Raw genomic sequence first — 22,281 nt, 5'->3', positions numbered from 1 at the left:
AGTGGGGGGTAGGCTTAGTGGAGGGGTGAAGGGGGAAAAAGGGGACATCAGTAATAGCATAAGCAATAAAATATCAAAATGAAAAAAGAATTTTATAAATTAGCCAATACAAAGTATGCAGAGTTAATTTTTTAAAAACACCTGCTTTTCCTTGTCATCTATTTCTTTCTTGTATTCTTCTTCAAGGTGTTGGATTTTTTCATAGTCTTCCTTTACTTTAAAAATAAAACAAAGATACCTTAATATCTTAATAGAATTGCATAACAAAACTTTAAGTTTCTTGTATTTTATTTAACTTTCTTACATATTTCTAACAAGCAAAAAGCTTAAAGTTATTTTATATAAAAAATATAAATTGTAAATAAAGTTATTTTTAAAAGCTTAAAGTTATATTTAAGTTATTTTCTTGCTAAATTTAGTGAAATAGTGAATTTAATATCACGGTTACGACTTAAGAAAATAGAGCATATGTAAAAGTTCTTTATTGGTGGCAGGGGCGGGGCATGTAAGCACGTGTGGTCTTTACCCAGAAGAACAAGGGGAACTGACTCCCCTAAATGAGGGGGATAATTACAGGAAGCGAGATCAGATACCAGCAACACATCATGTGGGACCTCAGGTCATTGTAAGATGCTATGAGCAAGATGGGAAACCTTCAAAAAGCTTAAAGTAGACGAATGTCACACTCTTGATTTATGCTTTACTTGATCAGTTTTGCTAGCAGTTTATCAATTTGATCAGTCTTTCAAAGAACCAACTTTTGTTTTGGTTGATTGACTCTATTACATGCAAGCTTTCTCTTTCAAAAAAATAAAATAAAAGTTCTTTATTATATACTAATTTGAAATAAAATTTAAAATATATATTGTTATTTTTGCATGCAACATGTAAAAAGACAAAATCACACTTCTGAAAATTAAATACAAACCTTAGTAAGTTTGGTTTCAGGGAAAATGTAGCTTTGAAGCCAAAAACATATTTTTAACACATACAAATTCCCTGCCACATTCCACAAGATTTTAGGAGCTTACAAGACCACATATTATACAAAAATTAAAAGAGCTGAGGCATCAAGCTGATGGTATAAAAACTTAACAGAATCTAGTAAAAATATAAACAACAGAAGAGTAACGAAAATTAAATAGAATCCCTACATTTAAAATGCATTTCTAGTCTGGAATTCTCAGCTTGAACACGAAGCTCCTCAAAAGCTATTATCATTTTCTGAAATACAAAATTTAATTTTTAAGAATAATACTTAAACTTTTTAAATCGTTTTCTTCAAACTGAACTATTAATAAATTTATATCACATTGTCATTGGATTTAAAATCATGCAACTTTGAATAATGAAAACCCTATACCTTTTAACAATTACATCATTTCTAAAAACTCATTGAGTGCCTATTATATTAGCCTCTCATATTCTTAAAGGTACTAGAAACAAGTTATATATTAAATAACAGTAAAATGACTGTTAGTATTCTACTGATTTACTTCATAGCCTTAGTATCAAAATCTGCAATTTTGTCTTTATTTTTACTTACTTACTTAGTATCTGTCTTCCCTATTAAAGCATAGCCTCTGTGAGGTTTGTTCCCATAGGAGTCCAAATTACATGTTCATCATCTGGCACCATAAGTTCATTCAACATTCAACAAATCTTGATTTGCAAAATTGGATGAATTCATTTACCCAATTAATAAATAGTTACTGAGTGTCTATTACATGCCAGGCACTGTTTTAGGCACTTAGGATATAAGCCAAAGCTTTTACCCTAATGAAACTAACTTATATTCCGTATAAGAAAGAATACACACACATATACACATCAGATGTCATGTACTTTTAGGTGCTCCTTGGAAAAATTAAAGAAGGTAAAGCAAGTAATAATTAGAGATATTTTAGATAAAGTAGTAAGGGTATAATAAAAAATGAAGTTTATGATTTTGCATTAGATCTTGGACACGAAAGTTCTAGACAAAGGGAACAAATTCAAAGAACCAAGATCAGAAATAGCTTAGCAAGTCTGAGAAACATAAAAAAGAGTGACTATAGTAGAGAAGGAAAGTAGAGAATTACAGGGGATGCGATAACACAGGTTAAGCAGGAACCAGACACATTAAAATACTATGCTTTTCAAATGAATGATTATGTGTAACAATTTGCTAATATCTGACACAGAGTTAATAAATTAAGTTAGTGTCACTAACATGTAAATTCAAAAGCTATCCAATAACAAAAGATTAACACTCACAGTATAAAACCTTAAAAATTTTATTGGTGATATAACCATATATAAACAAATAAATAATAATCCCTTTAGCAAGAACAGTTTTCTGTTTCTTTGTAGCTATCACTCTACTTTGCTTAGAAATACCTCTGTTTAAAATATTAAATGTTCACTACCACTTACCTCAATGTTATTATTTAGGTCCACATAAACTTGCCTAGTTTCTTCCCGTTCATATTCATCTATTATTAATATAAAATATTTTAAAATTAAATTTTAAGACAATTATGATACCAACAAGATAATACTCCAAGTGCCTCAAGAAAACATTAAAATACTTAAAATTCTGTGTTAGTGAAGGTCATTGTATATCTTTTAAATCTTTTAGTAGCAGCAAAAGCAGTTTCATAGTAATTCATGGGAGTACTTCATCTCAACCTCAAAAGCTTGGTGCTGCTTAATTATCCCTAATTTCCTTCCATAAAATTACTACCCTTGAATTTATTCAAGCTTTGTAAAATGTAATTTTAGCCTTTACAATATTAGGGGTTTAACACCAATTCTACAAAGCATTTTTTTTCTGACTTCCAGTCAAGATGGAGGCACAGGTAAACATGCCTCACATCCACACATAACTATAGGAAAAATACAACTAGACTACAAAAACAAGTATCACCTAGAATGGTCAGAAAATCAAGCTGTGTGGAAGTCAGACAACCAATGATTTAAAGAACCCACATTTACGCAGATGGGTAGGAAGGGCGGAGACTCAGAGACACGTTGAGAGGCATGGAGATGGGAACAGGAGGTCCCACATCCATGTGTAGTGGGTAGAAATTGGGAGGGATACCTCCAGAGTAAGGGATCCCAGACCCAGGCCAGATCACCGAGTCTAGGGTTCCAGCACCAGGAAGATAAGTACCCATAAATTCTGGCTATAAAAACCAGTGGGGTTTGGTACTGTGGAAGAAACTACAGGATTCTCAAGGGACTCCTCTTAAAGGGCGCATTAGGGCTCACGAAGAACCACCCACTCTAGGATTCAGCACCAGGACAACAGCTGGAAGGGCACCAGTGGCATACGGGGGGGAAATGAACAGTCTAGAAACAGGGCAGTGCCAGGAGACAGCTTCCTCCCAGGCAAAACTGCAGAGGCCAGGCAGCAGCACTGTGCCCTCAGCAAGCCCTCCCCCACACAGACCAACAGAGCAGTGACAGGAGTTGCCCTGCCCTGACAATTACCTAAGGCTCCACCCCATACAACTTAACAAGTGTACTTTTCCAAAATAGGCCACACTACTAAGACAGGGAGTCAAAAGCAGCTCTACCTAATACACAGAAACAAACACAGGGAGGCTGCCAAAAGAAATATAGCCCAGATGAAAGAGCAGAACAAAACTCCAGAAAAAAAACTGAATGAAATGGAGATAAGCAACCTATCAGATGCACAGTTCAAAACACTGGTTATTAGGATGCTCAAGGAACTCATTGGGTACTTCAACAGCACAAAAAAGACCCAGACAGGAATGAAGGTTACATTAAGTGAAATAAAGAAAAATCTACAGGGGGCCAGAAGTGGAGAGGATGAAGCCAAGAATCAAATCAACAATGCGGAACACAAGGAAGGGAAAAGCATTCAATCAGAACGGCAGGAAGAAAAAGCAATTCAAAAAAACGAGGATGGGCTTAGGAAACTCTGGGACATCTTTAAACATACAAACATCCAAATCATAAGGGTGCCAGAAGGAGAATAGGAAGAGAAAGAAATTGAAAACTTATTTGAAAAAATGAGAGAAAACTTCTCTAACTTGGTGAAGGAAACAGACATGCAAGTCCAGGAAGCACAGGGAGTCCCAAACAAGATGAACCCAAACAGGACTACACCAAGACACATCATAATTAAAATGCGGAAGGTTAAAGATAAAGAAAGAGTCTTAAAAGCAGCAGATAAAAGCAGATAGTTACCTACAAAAGAGTTCCCATAAGACTGTCAGCTGATTTCTCAAAAGAAACTTTGCAGGCCAGAGGGGACTGGCAAGAAGTATTCAAAGTGATGAAAAGCAAGGACCTACAAACTAGATTACTCTATCTAGTAAAGCTACCACTTAGAATGGAAGGGCAGATAAAGTGCTTCCCAGACAAGGTAAAACTAAAGGAGTTCATCATCACCAAGCCATTATTATATGAAATGCTAAAGGGAATTATATTTTTTAAAAAAGAAGATCAAAGTGGTGAACATTAAAATGGCAATAAATTCACAACTACCAGTACTTGTATGCAAATAACAAACTAAGCAAAAAAGAAGAACAGGAACAGAATCATATATATGGAGATTGTTTGGAGCGTTATCAGTTGGGAGGGGGAAAGGGGAAAATGAGGGGAAAGGTGCAGGGGTTGAGAAGCACAAATTAGTAGGGACAGAATAGAGAGGGGAATGTTAAGAACAGTATAGGTAACGGAATACCCAAAGATCTTATATGCATGATCCATGGACTTGAACCAAGAGGGGAATGCTGGAGGGAATGGGGGTACTGGGTGGAGGAGCAAAGGGAGAAAAATTGGGACAACTGTAATAACATAATTAATAAAATATATTTTTAAAAGTATTTTTCTTTGTATATTTAAGATTCATGAGACACACAGTAAAGCTTGTTCTTGTTGTCTCTTGATCCATCTCTAAGAATACAGGAAGGAAGATAAACCTCAAGACAGGAAGAGTAAGTTTAAGAATAGCCCCAGAGAAAAATCCCCCATGAATACCTTATAATATCCTTCTTTTTTCCTTTTTCTTTTTTCTTTTTTTTTGGGGGGGGGTGTTTTATATGAGCAATGATTTTTTCTAACTATACTAAAGCCTTCAGTAAAGTCAGTAAAATTTAGCGTTGGTAGGTAGTGCTGTGGGGAATTAAGCACAAGGCAGTGGAAGAAAATGTGGCTATCCCTTCATCATTCCCCCAAAAGAGGCCAGCAGCGCAGAAACCACACTGAATTCCCAGATTCTCGTTAACAAGGTGCAAAACAAGAACAGCAGCTCAAAGTTTCAACAAGGAACCAAACAACCAAAAAAAGGGTACATGAACTGACTTTAGAAGAACACAAGTATCTTAAACCCCTCAAAAATACTACAGAGAGCTCTGAAATAATCACATGCTGAACCATTCTTGAATATTAAACGGCTGGAAATTTTAAGAAAATAGAGGCAGAACACATCAGCATTTCAACAAATAGTTCATATCAATACCTTTTACTCCATCTGTTCACTGTAATTTTCACTACCTAACACACAGCAACAAACCTTACCTATTCCTCAGAAACTATCTGTACTAAAGAACTGCATTCCCACCCAGCCAGTGTGGCTCAGTTGGCTGGCCATCATCCCGCAAACCAAAAGGTCACTGGTTTGATTCCTGGTCAGGGTCTATGCCTGGGTTGCAGGTTTGGTCCCAGTTGGGGCACATATGAGAGGCAACCAATTAATTTTTCTCCCTCATGAGATGTTTCTCTCCCTTTCCTTCTCTCTCCTTTCATCTCTCTCTAAAATCAAAAATAAAATTTAATTTGAAAAAAAGAATTGCATTCTATCACCAACACCTTTTTGGTCTTTCTTCTTGATATTTATCTATCCATCAATTCATCTATCAATCAATCTATCTCCCTATTCTCCTTCCTTACTCTCTTCTTCCTCCTTCCTCCCTCTCTCTCTTTCCCTATCTCTCCCACTTTCCCTTTGCCCCTCGCCCTTTGCCCCTCATCTGTGTCCCTCCCCCCCTTCTCTTCTCTTCTCTTCTCTCTCATACACACAAACACACAACCTACTCTGTCCCATATTGGGGAACTAGATCTTGCAGTTCAGGCAAAATTAATTACCTTAAAGAAGAAATGATTTAACTAAAAGCAAAGAAAAAAAATCTTTGAGTTTCAGAAGCCGAGTGTTGGGGTTAGGAGAAAGATTCAGAGCATAACTAATAGATTTTAAACATATCTATGTCAGAACAAAACTTCCCCATCTTTTAGACCTAGGAAATATTTCTAATTTGTGAAGGAGAAGGTGAAGAGAGCTTATTAGTTTGTGGCAGATATTTTAAAAGGGGTTCTGTGGCCTCTACGTTCATCAGGCTAAGCCTCATGTTTGGGGACCACAGAAACACCAAAAATTTTGGGCAAACCAAGAGCAAAGTAGAAATGTGCCTTTTTCTTCAGTAGGGTTCAAGAAAGATGACAAAATCCTCAGGGAAAAAATGGCTGTATATAGGAGACTGTTCTGCATGGCATGGGCCCAGCCCCCACTCAGAAAGGCCAGTGGAAAGGGAGGTCCAGTACACAGGACCTACGCCCATGGATAGGTTCTCCCAGGGGGAATCAGGCCTGCATTGTACCTAGGCCACTTTGAAACTTGCTTATTGCTAAAATTCCCTCACCCTGAATTAAGGCAGCAAACGTTTACTGCATATCTTTAAAGTAACTTCCTAAAATCTATGCTAAACCTTCCAAGGATGAGTGTAATCAGTTCGACCACTTTTCCCTTTACATGTGCAAATATCCTTCCTTTTCGATGTATTTAGCAACATCCTCTCCTTTGTTTTCTGTAACAGGTAACCACCTAAAGTGAACCTGTGCATAGTAAATGAGGACCATCCTCAATGTAATGGGCCCAGAAAAGAAAGAAAAGTCTGTCAAGCCAAGGGTCGGGGCACTCTTCTCTTGAGAGAGTGGCCAAGGCACTCCGAGGCACTCTCCCCTCGAGAAAGTGGCTGTGCCATCCCTTTTCCTCCACAGGACTCAGTAGTCCATGTGAATTTGTCTCGTCTCAGCCACAACGTCACAGACACTGCAGGCCGGTGTCTGCATCAGCTGTAAAATATATTTAGACAGATGGGGTCTTAGACAGCTTCAGGGTTTCCCTTGTTTCAACATCCTGTGCAACTGCACGTGGTGGGATGAAGGACAGAGAACCAGTGAACCTGGAAAAGCACCGATGACAGGGAGAAGGGACAACTCAGTAGCAACCCATGTGGACCATTAGCTGAATACCAGTAGAAATGTTGACAGTCTCAATGGATAGATGACTGAGAAACAAATGTCCCTCTCTACCACATGGTACTATATATGTACCCCAAAATTTAGATGTAACCCCAGGGGAAGGGGGAAAATTTCCAAATTTACTGAAATTAAGTTTTTCTATGCCAGGAGAATCAAGCATTATGATTTTTTTAACATTTGGAGATACAAGCTTTATACATGCTTGAGTTTGTTGACTAAAATTATTCAGAAATACATACACTACATATAAGAGTACCAGCAAACCAAACAGAAGGGGCAGAAAGAAGGTGCAACTATGCAAGGTGAAAATTTTAGAAACTGCTCAGTGACCTGCCATACAATTATAAATATGAAAAGAGGATTCAACCACTAAAACAGAGAGGAAATTAGGACCGAAGTGAGTTTAACACCTGGTTTATTTAGTCTGAATAGTTTCTGCCTTTTTCAATGATGTATATGGGGAGAAAGATCTATGGTGCCTATGAAAAAATATGGTCAAACAAAGGAAAGAAAACAACATGAAAGATGTTAAAATAAACAGCCTGTCTCTGAAAATGAATTCTTTAGAATCCAGATGAAGATTTCAGAAAACTATATAGCCTCAATGAGGAAGATAGAGTCATAAAGAAAGAACAGGCCACATGGATAATAAGGCAAGTATTAAGAATTTTTTAAGGAAAAAAATACCATCTATGTGTCACACCAAGATACAATCCTTACTTCCAGTCCAGATGGCTCCTAGGTAAATACAGCTCGCCTCCTCATACCACCACATCAAAATCACAACTAATCTACAGAACCACCATTATTCAGAACCACCAGGAATCAAACCAAATGGAAGTGTTACAACTATAGAACTGGTAGGAGGGGTAGAGAAAAATCAGGAGGGATATTTCGGGAGCAAGGGATTTCAGCTCCACACCAGGCCCCCTAGCCCAGGGTTCCAATGCCAGGAGGGTAAGTCCATGTAACTTCTGGCAATAAAAACCAGTGGGGATTGAGGCTGTGAAACACAGAAACTTCTGGAGTCCCAGGTAGTTCCTCCTAAAGGGCCCACACTCAGACTTACCTGGACACACTCCCTCTGAGCTCCAAAGCCAGCAGCAGCTTAAAAGACATAAGAGGCATATGGATAGGAACTAAAGTGTCTGGCATCAGGGCAACAGCTGAGGGGCAGCCTCCTACCAGACAGAAGTGCTGGCAGAGACCATTGTACTTCTTCTGAGCCCATACCCCACAGAGCCAGTAGGCAGGTGTCATTTCTGAGACTCCATCAACCTGGCTCACACTGTTTGCCCTGACCTGGTGATTCCCAGAGACTCTGCCCCTACCCAACTTTTGGGCCCACCCAAGCTGTTTTCCAGTGGCTGTTCAATATGAATGGCTTGTCTTTGCTCATGCTTCAGATTTTCCTAAATTCTCTCAAGTGGCATCTAACCTCAACAAGCCCTGTACCTCTCACTAAGTGGTCCCAGGCTTGGCATTAGCAGCAGCTGGCTTTGGTTCACAGTCTGGCTTCACCTGGGCAGCTCTAAACATAGCACAAGTTGCAGCCATCTGTAGATTGCCTTGTAGCTTACGGTAGGTGACCCTGGACAGAACACAGATGGTGGCTAACCTTGGCCCCAAAGCCTGCAAACCCAGTGTACAATTACAGACCACATCAGAGCACCACCACCAAACCACCTCCAGAAGCAACACACTTAAGGGGTGGATCAGCATGCATCAGATCCCTGCTGCAGTAAATCCTGCTCTGTGAAGTGGGCCCCTGCACAGCTGATCCTCCAATGTGGTTGGAGGTTGGTGGTCAGTGGTCACAGCCAGTCCTTGAAGCCAACTGGCACAGAGAAATCCCTTCCATTGACCTGCCAATAGCAATCAAGGCTAAACTACAAGAGGAGGGTGCACCCAGCCTACAAGGTGGGTGCACCTTGAGTACCCAGCTTGGGAAATAGGGGAGACAGTGCCACTGGACCCTGCAGGGCACCTACTACATTAGGCCACTCTACCAAGCCAAGGATGCTATAGCAGCTCTACTTAATACATAGAAACAAACACAGGGAGGGTGCCAAAATGAAGAGACAAAGAAACATGGCCCAAAAGAAAGAACAGAACAAAACTCCAGAAAAAGAACTAAGCAAAATGGAGACAAGCAATCTACTACCTGCAGAGTTCAAAACACTGGTTGTAAGGATGCTTCAATGAACTTAGGGGAAGAGTAGATGAACTCAGAAAGAACTTCAACAGCATAAAAAAAGAACATAATAACCAAAAAAAACAGAACCAGTCCGAAATGAAGGATAACCTAACTGAAATGAATAACAATTTACAGGGAATCAACAGTAGAGTGGACAAAGCTGGAAGTAAAATTAGTGATTTGGAATATAAGGAAGCAAAAACCAATCAAAACAAGAATAAGAAATAAGAATTAAAAAATGAGGATAGTGTAAGGAGCCTCTGGGACAACTTCAACTGTACCAACATTTCCATCATGGGGGTGCCAGAAGAAGAGAGAGAGCAAGAAATTGAAAACGTATTTGAAAAAATAATGACAGAAAACTTCCCTAATTTTGTGAAGGAAATAGACATATAAATCCAAGAAGCACAGAGTCCCAAACAAGATGAACCCAAACAGGACCACGCCAAGACACATCATAATTAAAACGCCAAAAGTTAAAGACAAGGAGAGAATCTTAAAAGCAGCAACAGAAAACAGTTAGTTACCTACAAGGGAGATCCCACAAGACTGTCAACTGATTTCTCAAAAGGGTAGAAGGGACTGAAGAAATATTTGAAGTGATGAAAAGCAAGAACATACAACCAAGATTACTCTACCCAGAAAACCTATCATTTAGAATTGAAGGAGAGACAAAGAGCTTCCCAGACAAGAAAAAGCAAAAGGAGTTCACCACCACCAAACCAGTATATATGAAATGATAAAAAGTCTTCTTTAAGAAGAAGATGATCAAAAATATGAACAATAAAATGGTAATAAATACCTACCTATCAGTAATTGAACCTAAAAAACAAACAAAAAAAAAACAAACAAACAAGGAGAACAGGAACATAACCATGGATACAGAGAACATTTTTATGGTTGCCAGATGGGAGAGGCATCAGGTGATGTGTGTAAAAGGTAAAAGTTTTAAAAAGTACATATTGGTTGTTACAGAATAGTCATGGGGATGTAAAGTACAGCAGAGGGAATATAGTAGCCAAGGAATATATATGCACTGACCCATGGACATGGGCAATAGTGTGGGGTAGCCTGAGGGAGTGGGGGGATCTGGGTGGAGAGGGGGAAGTAGGGGAAAGTTGGGCAAACTGTAATAGCATAAACAATAAAATATAATGTTTTTAAAAAGTTATACTCCTTAGTTCATTTAAGAGGTCATCTAAAAAATGTTTTAAAAGATTCTTCAAACCATCTGATCTCTGACTTAGAGAGCCTAAAACCAAAGAGTGAAGATAATTTGTTCTACTCTCAACACCCATCAATAATATAATAAATAATAAATTGATAAAATCACATAGAACAATAAAGACATTTACATTTCTTTGTCTTTTCTGCAGATCTGGTACAGGTTTCTTTAAGTAAATTGCATAAATGCCTTGTAGCATTATTCCTGGAACAAAGAAAAGAACCTAAGTTTAATCCAATTGCAAGCAAAATAAAACTCTACAGTTATGAAACATACTGTTACAACTATTAATGGAATTCTTAAACATTTTATTTTGTATATATCGCATACTGTTCATAAATGATATGTAGGAAAAAACAGCTGACTGTACTACTAGCAAAGCTGTCTCCCTTTAAAAGTAAAAGGAGTAACTCTTTAACAAGTTTCTACCCAAGTAGCTATCAATAACCTTTCAGTAAACATTTCCAGATTTGCCTTTAAAAAAAGGAGAAGAGAGGGTTGGGCTTTTCATTTACTAATTACCCCAAATATTCAAGCTGTCTACTTTCAAAACATAAAATAGATAGTTTTCTGACTAGCCATTCATTATGTGAATAAAAATACCTCTGATCACCTTAAGAGATATTGAGAAAGCATCTGACAAAATTCAATATTCATTTATTGTTTTTTTAAAAAAGCCTCTCCCTCAACATAATAAAGGCCACACACAAGAAACCTATAGCTAACATCATACTCAGTGGTCAAAAACTAAAAGCTTTCCCCCTAAGATCAGGAACAAGACAAGCGTGTCTGCTTTCACCATATCTATTCAACATAGTATTGGAAGTTCTAGCCACAGCAGTCAGACAAGAAAAAGAAATAAAAGGCATACAAATTGGAAAGGGAAGTAAAACTGTCATTGTTTGCAGATGACATGATAAGAAAACCCGATAGACTCCATCAAAAAACTACTTGACCTAATAAGTGAATTTGGCAGAACGGCAAGATACAAAGTCAATATTCAGAAATCAAAGGCATTTTTGTACACCAACAATGAAATGTTGGAGACAGAAGTTAGGAAAAACTTCCCATTTACTAGAGCAACAAGAAAAATAAAGACCCTAAGAATAAATCTAACCAAAGAGGTAAAAGACCTGTACTAAGAAAACTACAGAACACTGAAAAAAGAAATTAAGGAAGACACACACATAAATGTGTGGAAGCACACATTTATGGAAGCATATACTGTGGAAGCATTAATGGAAGCATTATGGAAACATTAATGGAAGCATATACTGTGTTCATGGATTGGAAGAATTAACATCATTAAAATGTCCACACTACCCAAAGCAATTTATAGATTCAGTGCAATCTCTATTAAAATACCAGTGATGTATTTCACAGATATAGAACACAAATATTTCGAGAATTTATATGGAACCATAAACAATTCCAAATAACCTCAGAAATCTTGAGAAAGAAGAACAAAGTAGGAGGGATCACAATACTTGATATCAAACTATACTACAAGTCCACTGTAATCAAAACAGTCTGGTACTGGCATAAGAACAGACATATAGATCAATGGAACAGAAGAGAGAGCCCAGAAATAAACCCCATTTCTCTATGGTCAATTAATATTTGACACAGGGGACAAGAGTATACCATGGAGTAAAAACAGCCTCTTCAACAAATGGCATTGGGAGATCTGGACAGCTATCATGCAAAACAATGAAACTTGACCACCAACTTACACCATACACAAAAATAAGCTCAAGATGGATAAAAGACCTAAATATTTAAGTTGTGACACCATAGAAGTCCTAGAGGAGAACATAGGAAAATTTTAGATGTCCCATGGAGCAAAATTTTCACCAATATGTCCCCTAGAGCAAGGGATAGAAAGGAAAGAATAAACAAATGGGACTACATCAAATTAAAAAGTTTCTGCACAGCTAAAGAAAACATCAGCAATATGAAAAGGTAACCAACTGTATGAGAAAATATATTTGCTGATACCTCAGACAAGGGTTTGATCTCCAAAATATATAAAAAACTCACATGACTCCATACTAGGAAGACAAACAATCCAATTAAAATGGGCAAAGGGACTTCTGGCCAACATGGAGACATAGGTAGATATACTGTGCCTCCTCACACCACCAAAAGAAGGACAACAATGAATTTACAAACAACAAATAACCAGGACTGCCAGAAAACTGAACTGCATGGAAGTCCAACAACCAAGGAGTTAAAGAAGAAACATTCACCCAGACCTGTAGGGGGGGCGAAACGGGCAGCCAGGGTGGAGAGAACTCCCAGCAAAGTGGCAGCTGGCAGAGCTATGGTCCCTCATTTGCATGCAGATAAACCAGGAGGAACAACTGGGGATCGAGATAAACCACACAACCCAGAGTTCCAGCACGAGGAAATAAAGCCACAAATCTTCTGGCTGAAAAAACCTGTGGCAGTTGTGGCGGTGGGAGAAACTCCCACCCTCACTGGAGAGTTCATTGGAGAGACTCACAGGGGCCTAGAATGAACGCAAACCAACCCACCCGGGAATCAGCACCAGAAGGGCCCAATTTGCTTGTGGGTAGCAGAGGAAGTGACTGAAAGCTAGCCGAGAGCTGAGCAAGTGGCATTGTTCCCTCTCGAACCCCTCTCCCACATACAGCAAAGTGGGTTGCCCTGTTCTGGTGAGTACCTAAGACTCTACCCCTTACAATGTAACAGGCCCACCAAGACAAAAAAAAATATGGCCCAAATGAAAGAACAGATCAAAGCTCCAAAGAAATACAACTAAGCAATGAAGAGATAGCCAACCTATCAGATGCAGAGTTCAAAACAGTGGTATTCAGGATGCTTACAGAAATGGTTGAGTATGGCACAAAATAGAGGAAGAAGTGAAGGCTATGCAAAGTGAAATAAAGGAAAATGTACAGGGAACCAACAGTGAAGGGAAGGAAACCAGGACTCAGATCAATGGTTTGGACCAGAAGGAAGAAAGAAACATTCAGCCAGAACAGAATGAAGAAACAAGAATCCAAAAAATGAGGAAAGGCTTAAGAACCTCTGGGACAACTTTAGAAGTTCCAACATTCAAATCATAGGGGTGCCAGAAGGAGAAGGAAGAGGAAGAGCAAGAAATGGAAAACTTATTTGAAAACATAATGAAGGAGAACTTCCCCAATCTGGTGAAGGAAATAGACTTCCAGGAAGTCCAGGGAGCTCAGAGAGTCCCAAAGAATTTGGACTCAAAGAAGCCCACACCAAGGCACATCATAATTACATTACCCAAGATTAAAGAGAAGGAGAGAATCTTAAAAGCACAAGAGAAAAGGAAACAGTTACCTACAAAAGAGTTCCCATAAGACTGTCAGCTGATTGCTCAAAGGAAACCTTGCAGGCAAGAAGAGGATGGAAAAAAGTATTCAAAGTCATGAAGACCAAGGACCTACATCCAAGATTGCTCTATCCAGCAAAGCTATCATTTAGAATGGAAGAGCAGATAAAGTGCTTCTCAGATAAGGTCAAGTTAAAGGAGTTCATCATCACCAAACTTTATTATATGAAATATTAAAGGGACTTATCTAAGAAAAAGAACATCAAAAATTCGAACAGTAAAATGACAACAAACTTCCAACTATAGAAACAGAACCAGCAAAATAGAACCAGAGACATGGACATAAAGAACAAACTGACAGTGACCAGAGGGGAGGAGTGAAGGGGGTAGCAGAGGAAAGAAGGGGAAGGGTGGCCAAGGAACAAGTATAAAGGACCCGTGGACAAGGACAACATGGTGGAGGGAGGATTGCATGTGGGAGGGGAGAAGTAGGCAGGGAAGAGGAGAGTAACGGGGAAAATGGGGACAACTGTAACTGAACAATAAAAAAAAATTTTTTTAATCTCAATAAAGTGGGTATAGAGGGAATGGTACCTAAACAGTATAAAGGCCATTTTTAATAAACCTACATGCTCAAAGTGAAAAGCTTTACCTTTACGATCAGAAATGAGACAAGGATGCCTAATCTTGCCACTTTAATTCAATGTAGTATTAGAGGCCCTAGTCAGAGCAATTAGGCAAGAAAAAGAAATAAAAGGTTTTCAAATAGGAAAGGAAGAGGTAAAATTGTCACTACTAGCAGATGGTATGTTATCTTAGAAAACACTAAAGATTCCACAAAAAAAAAAACATTAGAGTAAATAAACTCAGTAAAGTTGCAAGATACAAAATCAATATACAAAATTCAGTTGCATTTCTATAAACTAATTAAGAAAACAATCCCATTTACAAATGCATCAAAAAGACTGATACCTAGTAATAAATTTAACAAAGGAGGTGAAAGACCTATGCGTTGAAACTTGTAAGACACTGATTAAAGAAACTGAAGACAAAAATAAATGGAAAAATATTCTGTGCTCATGGATTAGGAGAATTAGTATGTTAAAATGTCCATACTAGCCAAAGCAATCTAGAGATTCAGTGCAATCCCTATGAAAATCCCAACAGCATTTTCCACAGAAATAAAGCAATCAATCATAAAATTCATATGGAGTCACAAAAGACCCTGAAAAGTCAAAGCAATCTTGAGAAAGAACAAAGCTGGATCCATCACACTACCTGATTTCAGACTATATTGCAAAGCTATGGTAATCAAAACAGTATGGTACCCTGGCTGGGCAGCTAAATTGGATGATTCAAGCATCATCCCAATAAACCAAGGTTGTGGTTTCAATCCCCAGTCAGGGCACATAAAAGAATTGACCAATGAACACATAAATAAGTGGAACAACAAATCGATGTTTCTCCCCACTCTCTCTTTCTCTCCTAAAGTCAATTTTTAAGAGATGGTATGGTATTGGTATAAAAATAGACATATAGATCAATGGAACAGAATAGAGAGCCTAGTAATAAACTCAAGCATATATGGACAATAATACATTGATGACAAAGGAGTCAAGAATATACAATGAGAAAGGGACAGCCTCTTTAATAAACACAACCTACTCCTTAGACGTCAGACACCAGTGGTGAGCCAAGATTATTACTTGTACCTCTGACACACTGGTTATATACATCAGAGGTTCCCAAGACCTCCTCCTTAGGTTTGATTAATTTCCAGAATGGCTTCCAAAACTCAAACAATTAATTACCAGATTACTGGTTTATCATACAAGTATATAAATCAGGAACAGTCAGATGGAAAAGATGCATAGGGCAAGGTATGGGGAAAGGATGTGGAGCTTCCATGCTTTCTCCCCAAATCTCCAAGTGTTCACCAACTTGAAAGATCTCTGAACACTATCATTTTGGGGCTTTTGGAGACTTCATTACACTGTCATGATTGATTAAATCATTGGTCACTGGCAACTGATTCAACATCCAAGTCCTCTTCCCTCTCTGGAGGTGGTAGTGGGGAGAGGAAGACAAAATTCTAACTCTCTGACCCCCTGGATGATTCTCCTGGCAACCAATCCCATCCTCAGGGTCCAAAAGTCACCTCATTAACACAGTAAGAGACACTGTCACTCTCAACACTTAGGAAATTTCAAGGGTTTGGGGAGATGTGAGTCAGGACCTATCTTACAAGATACTTTAGGAACTCAATCATACACCCATATGAAAGTGACCAGTATGTACCAAACATACAGTAGGCACACAGTATTAGAAACTCCCTCTTCGGCCTCCCTTCCCCCATAACCAAACTTCATTTAGGCAGGGAAAACGTTAAGATGTAACATTTAAACTTTATCTAGGAAGTTACAGGTTGTCTTTCAACTGGGCTAAAACAGTCCATTGTAACAGTATTTTCACTTAGCAACTTCACTGACAGGTGATAGGCTTCTAGAACCATGTTTAGCATGTTTAACTTAAAGCAAGTAAGGAACAAGGAAATTCAGCACTCTACATGGACCCATACATTACATTCTAACTCTTCAACATTTACATGGCAGAGGAATGAAACAATTACATTTTTCTATTAAATTCTACATGGTGGTAATGTATAAAATAAGGCTTAGCTATTGCCTAGAACAAAGGAAAGGAAAAGTCAAAGATGATACTAAAGTTTTAAGTCAAAGTCATTGGAAGAATCATTGGGCCACTGGCAAAAATAGTAATTTGAGAGTGAGAATTAGCTTGGAACTAAGCTGAGCACTATTTTGTAGTGCTGCACCTAAAACAAGAGTCAAACATAAAGGCAGATAATACACATAGGCAGTTGTAGATACAGAGTTATCAGGTAGCTTTTTGAAACCAAGTAACAGTTTCTCCTGCTTGACATTTTTAAAATGGAGACGTTATTAGCAATCAGTGACCACAGTTTGCCAACAGCAAGAATGTAAAAACGGTATGTCTTCATTTCTCCACAGCACCCATGTAGAATTCTGCATGTATAACAGGAAATGCTCAATAAATTTTTATAAATTATTTTAATAATAAATTTGGAAAGAACAAATTCACTGAGTTACTACTTACTCTTTTATTAGATCTTTATTTTCCTGAATTCCTTCTTCTAATTTCAAACTTACTTTTTCATTTTCAAACTAATTAATAAAACAGAAAAATAGGCCATCACACTTGGCTTAGCAAAATAAACATGTATAATAACAAGCAGTGTAATATGTAATTATTTATGTAATACACATCTGCTTAAAGACTGTAATTGTATCTCCTTTGACATATATATAGTGTTTAAAATATCAAGTGATTTTGCTATATAAACAAAGCAAAAGCAGTATTTCTTTGCTAACATGCTATGACAGTCTGTAAGAATTCTTCTCTTTGAACACCAAAAAGTACTTTTTTGTCACAGCTTATGGATTTCCCATATGACAATGGTTCTCACTTTCATCAACCTAAAATCAATTTTGCTGAATTATCTCCAAAAAAATCCAACAATATTTTAATGCAATGTTATCTTCCCTAAACATTTTGAAATGACATTTTATCTTTGTTCTAATCCACTATTGCATTTTCTCAACATTTTTCTATCACTATCCTATAAAATAAAATTTCAAATTTAAAGTTTTATCAATAAATGTCATATTCCAATATAATAATTTATATCACATGAAATATCAGTAATAGGAATTAATAAAAATAAAAATAAATTAGAACCATTAATCAATCTTTATCTAAAGTGATATATTATTTCCCTAATAATTTGCATTATTTTGTGTAATCTTGTCCTGTGTGCTCATCCTAAAGCTGAAATGCAACTATTATTAGTGAAACTTCAAAAAAACACTACCTTTAAAATTTATATCACTGAAACAAGATAAATGCAACTTACCCTGAAATAATACTCTACTCTAAATAGTATGATGAGATTAACTATACTACATTTTCAATTCCAAATCTCCTTATACCTGTAGTTCCTGAATGGCTTTCCTCTGTGCTTCGATTATCTTTCTGTTTTCTTGCAACTTATTTTCTTTCTGCTTCAGTTCAGATTCTACATTCACTTTCCACTTCTTAATCTTTTCAGCTTCCTTATACAGTTTTGAATATAGTCTGCTCATTGGCTCTGAATTCTATTAAAACAGGTTTTCAAAGATTGTTAATTGTTCAAAATTTTAGTATAACCAAACTATTTCTATCTATTGAAAATATCCATGAGTAATAGTATCTTAATAGTTGAGACCAAATCTCTCAATTTATACCCTAAAAGCATACATAAAGCTACATTAACTTTTTGCATTATTAAGGCACTCCTAGCTACTTCACTAACGTTACTGGTCATTTGACTAAGTTATACCTTGCTGAATACAATCAAGTAACTTCAAAAGGTACCTAAGCCAGAAGTTAGAAATATTTTAGTCAATGAAAGAATCTGACTAGTTAAAAGCTAAAATAAATCACTCTACAAGAAATCTATAAGTCTTAACAATGGTCTTGAAACACTTTGGTTATATAAATAGTTTGAGGATTAACTACAGGGCACGAAGTTTTATAATGACAAGGAAAGTAAGAGTGAACACAAGATCTAACTTTCATTTAACCTGAGATTTTATTTGGATTTCCTGCATTATCCATTTCCACATTATAAGGTAAATATCATAGCTTATTTTTCAAAAAGTGACACTGATCTCTGCCCACAGATGCTTTGTCATCAAAATATATAAATAATTTCCATATTTTTAAATTCTATAACCACATACTATACTATAACCACAGCAACAAGCATATAGTGCTTTCTTAGGCCGTGGAATTTCTCTTCATTTTAAAGACATCTATGTACCATTTGTCAGAATGGTACATTTTTTTGTCAGAACATTTTTTTTACAACTAAAATCGAAAGTATTGCCTGTCCTGCAAAGTTCTTACACAATAAACCAACCAAACAATCACAACTAGTAATAAAAAGATTGTAAAATACTGGCTTGATTCTCAGCCTTTTCACATTTTGTATCCATCTCCTCTCTTCTATTCTTGATTTCTATGGTTTAAAGTAAAAGTGCCCCTAAAAAGCAGATACCATTATAACCCAGGATAATACAGGAACGTAGTGTTTTGGCAATTTTAAAAGATAAACAAAGAGGAAAAAAACAAAGGGCATACTTTAGAAAATAAACCAAATATTTCTTTTGAAGCTTCAAAATAAAAATATATATAGATGATAATAAATGATTTCCTAATTACAAGAAATTTCATGTGGATGAAAAAATCTTCTGACCTCAAAATCAGAGTCTTTTAGTCCTTCCTGGTAGTGACAACTGTCAGAATTATCAACCTAAAAAATGAATAAATATTTCCTGTAAGAAAATATTTCTGACCAGAGTTTCTAAATAGTAATGAATACTAAATACTAGAAATTCAACTACTACAAAATTTTTTTCCTTTTTTAAGGAAGCAATTCAATACCTAAACAGATTATATCTGTAGGTACTATATTTAACTGACCTGTTCAAGCATGGGCAAAAAGTTATATTTTTGTAAAGTAGCACCTGCAAGATAAAAGACAACTGGTATTAAATATGCCAACATCTTATTTTTTATATTAAGTATTATATCTAGCTTTAATGTCAAGACTATCAGTGTAATATTTGTTATATTTTCAATATCTAGCAATGTGTATTTTAAAAATGCTTCATTGTAAGGTAATATATTACTTTTCCAATCTCCTACCTGAATCAATGTTTTCCCCTTTTTTAGAGAGATTAGTCATTGCAAATGGAAAACCAGTATCATCTTCAATATCTTTGCTGAAACTCTAGAAACACAAAGAAGTTCTTAAACATAGTGTCCTATACCACTCTGATAACACGCAGTGTAATACATAATTACATATGTAATATGCCCTATTTTGTTGTGTATAATGCACACCATGTTTTTGGCCCAAACTTTCAGGAAAAAAAAATCTTTCGTTTTAATTTTTTAATTCAATTTTTTATTTATTTATATTTAGAAATAAAACCAATTATCGTATTCCAGGGTGTTATTTTGCATATGATATTGTTATTGCTTTCTGGAGTTACACTTTTAATGTATAAGCATAAATAAAAGAATTAAAAACATTTATATAGATATGGAATTAGCACTATGTGTGTATAATGTGCATCCTTATTTTCCCCTCAAGAATTTGGGCAAAAAAGTATGCATTATACACAGCAAAATATGGTACATCTGCTTAAAGAAGTGACTATAGTTGTAAATTGGTTAACATGTACATATATTGTTTAAAATATCAAATGCTTTTACTATGCATACAAAGCAAAAAATGCAATTAGGTATTTCCACATATAAGATGAAGCTAAACTATCAATTATGTAATACATGCTTTGTAAATATTCAAGAATAACATTAATAATTTTAATTAGTAGCACAGGGTATTAGTTGTCTTCAATTTCATTATAATCTTCCCCTTGATATAATTGAGAATTATCTTTGCTACATAGCATTTTAATATTACATTCTTGGCTATAGAGACATAAGAATATTCGTACAGCATATAAAAATTTAAATATTCATTGTTTCATTCCATTTCCAATATAAAATTCAACCTAAGAAAATTTTTTTTAATTTAGAAAAAGCTCTGTTTCACTGAGAAACTCTACCATATAAATGAGTTTTCCTTTCTATCCTGTCCACCGGGAAGCTCAGAGGCTAATTTGAAGCTCAGTCACACACTAAATATTACTAGTATATCGACGTATTTGTCCCAGTGTTCTTAATTTTCCTTCATCTTAATATTCCCCTAACTTATATTTTATGTCCTGGTATACGTCCCGTACACGGCCCCTAGTCACTTAAGGGAAGGGAAGAGTTAATACACGCGGGTTCCATCGCGTTCGCAGCGTCCTAACGCCGCCGCCTTCAGTGCTCCGAGCGGCGACGCCCTCGCTCGCTGGGAACGCTCAGCCTTCGAAGCGACGCTGGTCCTCGTTCCTGGGTAAATCAGACCAGCTTACTCCGAGAGATACTCATAAAAACACCACCACTGCAAAAGCGTATCTGGCCTCCTTTGCCTAACGTTCATTACAGTCAAATTCAAGATTCCAGGGCCAATTTACCTTGAAGAAATTAGCCTCTCCTCCCAAGGCCTGCGGCTTCACGGCAGACACCTGGCTGCTGCCGAGCCTCGGCGGGACGAACAACGTGAAGGGCTTCGGCTTCTCCATGTCTCCGGGCAGTCGGGCCACCTAGAGCCCCAAAGGGGGCATGGGGGGAGTATTTTGCACGGTCTCATTAATACACCATTTTTCTTTACTCTAAACGGTGATGTTTGTCTGCTCGTTGGCCACCCGAAGGAACAGGATGGGACCTTTGCTCCAATGTAAGCTTACGGCGTCGCCCGTCGCCTAGGTGGTCCCAGCGGAAGCACCCCCGTGTCCCCCACGGCCCCTCCCCCACCAGCGGCCGCACCGACGCTGGAGATGAGCGGGACACTCGAACATGGCATCAGCTGTGACCGCCGGTAACGACAGTCCGAGCCCGCACTGGCCAGCCCCGGTACGCGGCGTCGCCTCGCGGGGAGGAGCTGCCTTAGGCGCTCGGCCCCACACCCAGAGGCCGCCTTTGGGAGGGAGGCGGGGTATCAAAACAAGGCCCAGCTCCGGTTCCGTCCGGCAGAAAGAACCCGCTACACCTGCCCGGTAATACCTTTAAAGTCCACGAGAGCCCTCACCTGCCACCTAGGAGGGAAACAAAAAGAACCCGCGAGAGCCTCCGAACCTCGGAAAAGGCGGGAAACCTCTCCACCTGCGTAGCCAACAGGGCGCGGTGGGAGCGGGCGGGCAGCTGTCCAACGGCTAAATAACCGTCAATAACGGTCAGCCACGTGAGTGGGCTGAGATCGCGAGACCGGCATCTCGCGATATTTCCCCTTGTTAGTAACAATTCCATCCCGGATTCTGTTGCTGTTCGTAGGTTACATTGTTGAAGCCTCTGCTGTTGTGGAAGAATGCTAGGAAGACCCTCAAGTGCTTTGACAGATAGGAGCTGAGCGTGAAAAATCCATTTCTGTATTCCAAGAGCTCAGTTTTAGATTTAAATGTTAGTTAAATTGGGCAAACAAACAGTTATAACCAGATGTCGTCATTTAGGCCATGGGACGGTGGCACTCACAGTGGTTTTGGGGGTCAGGGGAGGCTTCCTGGCGCA

The 22,281-nt window shown here is 37.7% G+C and overlaps 1 protein-coding gene across 1 annotated transcript in view; it reads right to left on the bottom strand.

The window, feature by feature from the left end:
• The window catches only part of SYCP1 (synaptonemal complex protein 1), an 87,549-nt gene extending 66,120 nt beyond the window's left edge, over positions 1-21,429 (bottom strand). Inside the window, exons 1-10 of the mRNA XM_024570534.3 lie at positions 21,192-21,429; positions 19,807-19,891; positions 19,582-19,625; positions 19,355-19,411; positions 18,048-18,212; positions 17,155-17,222; positions 10,825-10,898; positions 2,416-2,474; positions 1,155-1,224; positions 142-215 (exon numbers count right to left, since the gene is read on the bottom strand). Of these exons, the coding sequence (XP_024426302.1) occupies positions 142-215; positions 1,155-1,224; positions 2,416-2,474; positions 10,825-10,898; positions 17,155-17,222; positions 18,048-18,212; positions 19,355-19,411; positions 19,582-19,625; positions 19,807-19,891; positions 21,192-21,299 (804 nt within the window). The 5' untranslated portion in view covers positions 21,300-21,429. The remainder of the gene's footprint in view (positions 1-141; positions 216-1,154; positions 1,225-2,415; positions 2,475-10,824; positions 10,899-17,154; positions 17,223-18,047; positions 18,213-19,354; positions 19,412-19,581; positions 19,626-19,806; positions 19,892-21,191) is intronic.
• Positions 21,430-22,281: the final 852 nt, after the last annotated feature.

The sequence above is a fragment of the Desmodus rotundus genome, chromosome 12, assembly GCF_022682495.2.
Source record: "Desmodus rotundus isolate HL8 chromosome 12, HLdesRot8A.1, whole genome shotgun sequence".
NCBI lineage: Eukaryota > Metazoa > Chordata > Mammalia > Chiroptera > Phyllostomidae > Desmodus > Desmodus rotundus.
Note: the sequence above shows the minus strand (reverse complement) of the source record. Positions and strands in the feature narration are given on the sequence as shown.